Source organism: Protobothrops mucrosquamatus, unplaced genomic scaffold (assembly GCF_001527695.2).
Source record: "Protobothrops mucrosquamatus isolate PMUCROS unplaced genomic scaffold, P.Mucros_1.0 scaffold5691, whole genome shotgun sequence".
NCBI lineage: Eukaryota > Metazoa > Chordata > Lepidosauria > Squamata > Viperidae > Protobothrops > Protobothrops mucrosquamatus.
In genome coordinates this window covers 71,988-77,973 of record NW_015391542.1, presented here as the reverse complement: position 1 = coordinate 77,973, position 5,986 = coordinate 71,988, and the positions used below count along the sequence as shown (strand labels likewise).

The 5,986-nt window shown below is 48.5% G+C and overlaps 1 protein-coding gene across 1 annotated transcript in view; it reads right to left on the bottom strand.

The window, feature by feature from the left end:
- Positions 1 to 1,030: 1,030 nt before the first annotated feature.
- Positions 1,031 to 5,986, bottom strand: part of TMEM33 (transmembrane protein 33) — a gene marked incomplete at its 3' end in the record, with an annotated part of 10,886 nt that continues 5,930 nt past the window's right edge. The window contains exons 3-5 of the mRNA XM_015829245.1: positions 4,582 to 4,769; positions 2,887 to 2,954; positions 1,031 to 1,164 (exon numbers count right to left, since the gene is read on the bottom strand). Coding sequence (XP_015684731.1) covers positions 1,031 to 1,164; positions 2,887 to 2,954; positions 4,582 to 4,769 — 390 coding nt within the window. The remainder of the gene's footprint in view (positions 1,165 to 2,886; positions 2,955 to 4,581; positions 4,770 to 5,986) is intronic.

Here is a 5,986-nt window from a genome sequence, read left to right as displayed (position 1 = left end):
GAAGAAGAAGAAGAAGAAGAAGAAGAAGAGGAGGAGGAGGAGGAGGAGGAGAAGAAGGAAGAACAAGAAGAAGAAGAAGAGGAGGAGGAGGAGGAGAAGAAGAAGAAGGAAGAAGAAGAACAAGAAGAAGAAGAACAAGAAGTAGAAGAAGAAGAAGAACCGAAGAAGGAAGTCACAAGAAGAACAATCCTGCTTGAGCAGGGGGCTGGACTAGAAGACCTCCAAGGCCCCTTCCAGCTCTATCCAGCTCTTTACCATAACGTTCTGTATGCAGACCTACTTCCCCTAAGAAGCCACAGAGCTACTATTAACTTAAGCAACCGTTAAAACTTATAATTTACAGGGTTTCTGGACAGCAGTGAAGATACAGCATGGAGACGCTGCAGGAATGAAAAAAAATATTTAAAAAAAAATAGAAACAAAATCCAGTTTTGGTTTAGTCGATCTTAGGACTTGGTTAATGTGATTGACTTGAAAATCAAATTCATTTAAGAATTGAGTGAACGCAGGTCTTCCACTCAATTTATGCAGAGAGTTCCAGAGAGTTGGGCCCTGGGGCTCTTTTAAGTTCTCACAGCGGATCGCTCGTAAGCCTTGAATAAGTCACTACCCTGAGCCTACATCTTCACCCAGTAGTAAATCAAGTTTCTTTTGAGAGACAGGAAATACAGCATTCCAAACTTCGGGTGTTTATATGTGAGTCTTTGGTCATTCGGGTTTTCTCCCGTGTAAGATTAGAAGTATCATAGCGACGTTTCGATGAAATCACATTCATCATCATCAGGCTTCTCAGAGAAGCACAAAGCTAAAAGCACAAGCCTGATGATGATGAATGTGATTTCATCGAAACGTCGCTATGATACTTCTAATCTTACACGGGAGAAAACCCGAATGACCAAAGACTCACATACATACATACATACATACATACATACATACATACATATACATACATACATACATACATACATACATACATACATACATACATATATATATATATGAATGAAGGACTATGAAGGACACATACCTGAAAAGCATAAACACGGTAGCTGGCATCAAGAAGATTTCGTTGCAGGCAATAAATTTTAAGATGTTTTGTTGATTGGCATTTAGCTTGTCCAACAGATTTCTTAGGAAAGGAAGACTATTTGAGCTTCGTGCCTTTTAAAAAAAAAAGGGAGACAAAAAACCAAATCAGCAGATACCCCTATAAATTACTTGCTCCGGCTTATGCTAATTTACTAATGAAAAATAAAATTATTTTCAACTCTGATATTTATAAACCAGGGAAGGCACTAATTAACCCTCTAAGACAGGGGTCTTCAAACTTGGCCCTTTGATGACTGGTGGACTTCAACTCCCAGAATTCCTCAGCCAGGCACGCGTGCCTGGCTGAGGAATTCTGGGAGTTGAAGTCCACCAGTCATCAAAGGGCCAAGTTTGAAGACCCCTGCCCTAAGATCTAAACCAGCTTCCCAACATGCAGCTCCTTGCAAATCTAAAGAGTTAATTCACTCCGAATCCCACTAAAAAATGTCTCTAAGTATGGAAAACGTATTTCACAGCCCCAAGACGACAAAAATATCCGCTTGCGTGCAACAAGCCTCTCACAACTGCTTTCTCCGCAGTAACATATACCTAGCACAAGTAGTCCACAATTTACGACCCCGGCGCCCCAAATTTCTGTCGCTCAGTGAATTTTGCCCCCTTTAAAGACCCTGTCTCACACACAGTGGCTACGTGAATCACTGCCGTTGTTAAATGAGCAACGCGGTTGTTAAGCGGATCCGGTGTCCCCGCTGACTTTGCTTGTCAGAAGGCTGCAAAAGGAGATCTCGTGACACCGGAGACGCTGGAGGAACAGGAATAAGTCCATGCCAGTTGCCGAGTGGCAGAATTTTGATCACATGACCACCGGGATGATGTTACAAGGGTCGTAAAGGTGAAAAATGATCCTACGTCACTTTTTTTCATTGCCGTTACAACTTCGGTCACTAAAGTGAGCTGTTGTAAGTCAAGGACTGCCTGTCGGTGGCCCCACAGCTGCCTGCTGACTAGTACGCTGGTCCTTGCAGAGTTTCATGGGAAATATTATTTCTCTAATAATTCTCTAATCTTCTAAAGCAGTGGTCCTGTAGCAGTGGTCCTGTAGTGGTCCTGTAGCGGGCAGTGTCCTGCTGGCCACCGGGCCGCGGGACAGGCTGGCCAGTGCACGCGCGTTAGCACACACACACCCTCGCTTGTGCTAGCACGCAGGGTGCAAAAACAGGACGCCACTGCGCCTCAGGGTGCGAAAACAGGCCGCCGCAGTGCGGGGCGCAAAAGCAGGCCGCCGCCACGCTGCAAGGCACAAAAATGGATGCTGCCGTGCCACGGGGTGCAGAAATGGGCCACCGCCACACTGTGGGGCGCATAAAATGGTCCGCCACTGCGCCACAAAAAGGGCTGCCACCATGCTGCAAGGTTCAAAAATGGCCGATGCTGCACAGCGCAGAAATACGGCACTGTGCCATTCAAGGACAGGGGCAGGGGTAGTATCACGCGGGCGCTAGCCCCGCCCCGTTTACAGCACGCGCGTGCTCGTGGCCCCACGCGCACGCCCGCATGTCAAATGCTTCCCCCTCTCTTTTCTTCCGCTCCGCCAACCGACAAAGGTTGGTGACCTTTGTTCTAAAAAGAAGAAAAATGCAGCTTTATGCTCTTCCACAACCTTCTTAACTGCGTAAGAAGAAAATAGGGGGGTTTTTTTCTCAACTTTGGGAACGTTAAAGAAATCCACCCAGCTTGAAACGTTCCCGAGGTTGGGAGAAAAATTGCTCGAAAAGCAGCCCAGCGCTCAAAAGCAGAAAAAAAAACAGACTAGAGGTCAACATGCATACTTACATCAAGAACTTTCTTCGTGTAGGTCACTGCGTGGAGCAACGAGAACAGCAGCACGGGGAAAATGCTCACTGGAGGGAAAGTTAAGGGCGCCACGTTATCATTCAAGACTCGACAAACTTTAAAACTCCTGGAATTGGGGAACGGTAAAACACGGCGACGCGGCGAAGCAACGGATGGAAGCTAACCAAGGAGAGAAGCAACCTAGAACAGTGGTTCTCAACCTTTTTAATGCCGCAACCCCCAACCGGTCGTAAGTCGAGGACTAAACCGCTCGTAGGTCGAGGACTAAACCGCTCGTAAGTCGAGGGCTACCCAACCGGTCGTAAGTCGAGGACTTTCCCTGCCCGGGAGCGCAGCGCATGCGTGGTTCCGCCCCCTGCGCCGGCCGAGGTGTAGCTGGCAAGCGGCAGAGACGGAGCAGGCCGACCACCAGCTGGCCCAGCCCAAGGGAGGTAAGGCACCCGCCGGAAAAGGGGGAAAAAATGGCGGACAAAAAAATGGCGGACAAAAAAAATGGCGGACAGCCTTGCTTGGCGACCTCCATGAAATGGTCGATCGACCCCAAATGGGGTCCCGACCCACAGGTTGAGAACCACTGACCTAGAACTAAGGAGAAACTTCCTGAGTGTTAGAACAATTAACCCGTGGAACTGCTTGCCTCCAGAAGTTGTGGGTGCTGCATCACTGGAGGTTTTTAGGAAGAGACTGGACAGCCATTTGTCTGAAATGGGATAGGGCAGTGGCGGCGAACCTATGGCACGGGTGCCAGAGGTGGCACTCAGAGCCCTCTCTGTGGGCACACCCTAGTCCTAGGCCTTCAGCTGGGTTTTATAAAACCTTTTCGCTTTAGGCGTCCGCCACCATGCGCAAAAAAAAAAAAAGGTTCAGTCAATTTCAACTTCTCGTGGGGAAAAAAAAAAGATCTTGCAAAGTTGGAATTGATTGATTGAACTTTTTAGTCCCACCCAGTCTGCCGTTACCACCGCAGCCACGCCCACCCAATGGGCCACGCCCACCCAATGGGCCACACCCACCCAGCACCCGACGCTGCGTAAGTGGGTTTTGGGTTGCACTTTGGGCACTCGGTCTCTACAAGGTTCGCCGTCACGGGTCTAGGGTTTACCTGCCTGAGCAGGGGGTTGGACTAGATGACTTCCAAGGCCCCTTCCAACTTTATTATTATGATGATACCTCTAAGGCAGCGGTTCTCAACCTGTGGGTCGGGACCCCATTTGGGGTCGATCGACCATTTCACGGGGGTCGCCAAGCGAGGCTGTCCGCCATTTTTTTCCCCTTTTCCGGCGGGTGCCTTACCTCCCTTGGGCTGGGCCAGCTGGTGGTCGGCCTGCTCCGTCTCTGCCGCTTGCCAGCTACGCCTCGGACGGCGCAGGGGGCAGAACCACGCATGCGTGGCGCTCCCGGGCAGGGAAAGTCCTCGACTTACGACCGGTTGGGTAGTCCTCAACTTACGACCGGTTTAGTCCTCGACTTACGACCGGTTTAGTCCTCGACTTACGACCGGTTTAGTCCTCGACTTACGACCGGTTGGGGGTCGCGGCATTAAAAAGGTTGAGAACCACTGCTCTAAGGATCGCCTTGCGGCCCAGCTCAGCCCTGAGACAAATGTGCCAGGCTCCCGCTCTGTTGGCTCCACTGAGGAGCGTAGCGTTACGTGCCCGTTGGAGAAAAGGATACTGGTGACGGGGTAGGAGTTGACGAAGATGAGGGAGTACAAGAGGTAGTGGCAGCTGTCCTCCAACAGGGCTTGAGATAAGAAGGCCCGGCTTAGCTGGAAATGGGGCAGCCGCTGGTGGAGACGCAGGGCACTGGTGAGCGCGTTCGCCAACAAAGCCCGCTGGTAAAAGCTGGCTGCCTCGTGCAACCTGGGAATGATCAACAGAGTAGTTACCACACCAACAAGACGCTTGTGCTCAAGCCATCCTCCCACGAGCCTGGAGTTGCATCACCCCCATCCCAGCGTTTCTGAAAACCTGCCCTGCTCACAGCCAAGGCATTATTAGTGAATTATTATTAATGAACTTTAATGAAGAGAAGGACTTAGGGGGGACACGACAGCGGTGCTCCAGTATCTCAGGGGCTGCCCCAAAGAAGAGGGAGTCAAGCTCTTCTCCAAGGCGCCTGAAGGCAGGACAAGAAGCAACGGATGGAAACTAGTCAAGGAGAGAAGCAACCTGGAACTAAGGAGAAACTTCCTGACAGTTAGAACAATTAACCAGTGGAACAACCTGCCTCCAGAAGCGGTGAATGCTCCAACACTGGAAGTTTTTAAGAAGAGACTGGACGGCCATTTGTCCGAAATGGTATAGGGTCTCCTGCCTGAGCAGGAGGTTAGACTACTAGATGACCTCCAAGATCTATTCTATTCTGTTCTATTCTATTATTAATTCTATTTATTCCATTCCATTCCATATTTTCTATTCTATTCTGTTCTATTCTATTCTATTATTAATTCTATTTATTCCATTCCATTCCATATTTTCTATTCTATTCTATTCTATTCTACATTCTATCGATTCCATTCTATTCTATTCTACATTCTATCAATTCCATTCTCCTATTCTATTCTATTCTATTCTATTCTTAATTCTATTTATTCCATTCCATTCCATATTTTCTATTCTATTCTATTCTATTCTATTCTATTCTATTCTATTCTATTCTATTCTATTCTATTTCTAATTCTATTCTCGGCAACTTTAAGAGATGTGGACCTCCAAGGTCTCTTCCAACTATTATGATGATGATGATGATGATGATGATTATTATTATTAATCGTCACACAGTCAGCCAGATGTTCAGACTGGATTTGGCATTTTTGTCTACCTATCGAGTCCTTCCCAAGGACCTGGGATAGGCAGATGTAGATGTTTGAAGGTATGTTTGAGACTGTTGTATGGGAGGAGTTTGACTCTGTGGCTCCTGAGGACGTGGACAGGATCTTGGGGAGGCTGAATGCAACCACATGTTTACTGGATCCGTGCCCCTCCTGGCTGGTGCTGGCAGCTCGGGGGGGTGCACGAGCCTGGCTCCAGGGAATTGTAAACGCTTCTTTGAGGGAGGGTGCCTTCCCCACGGCCTT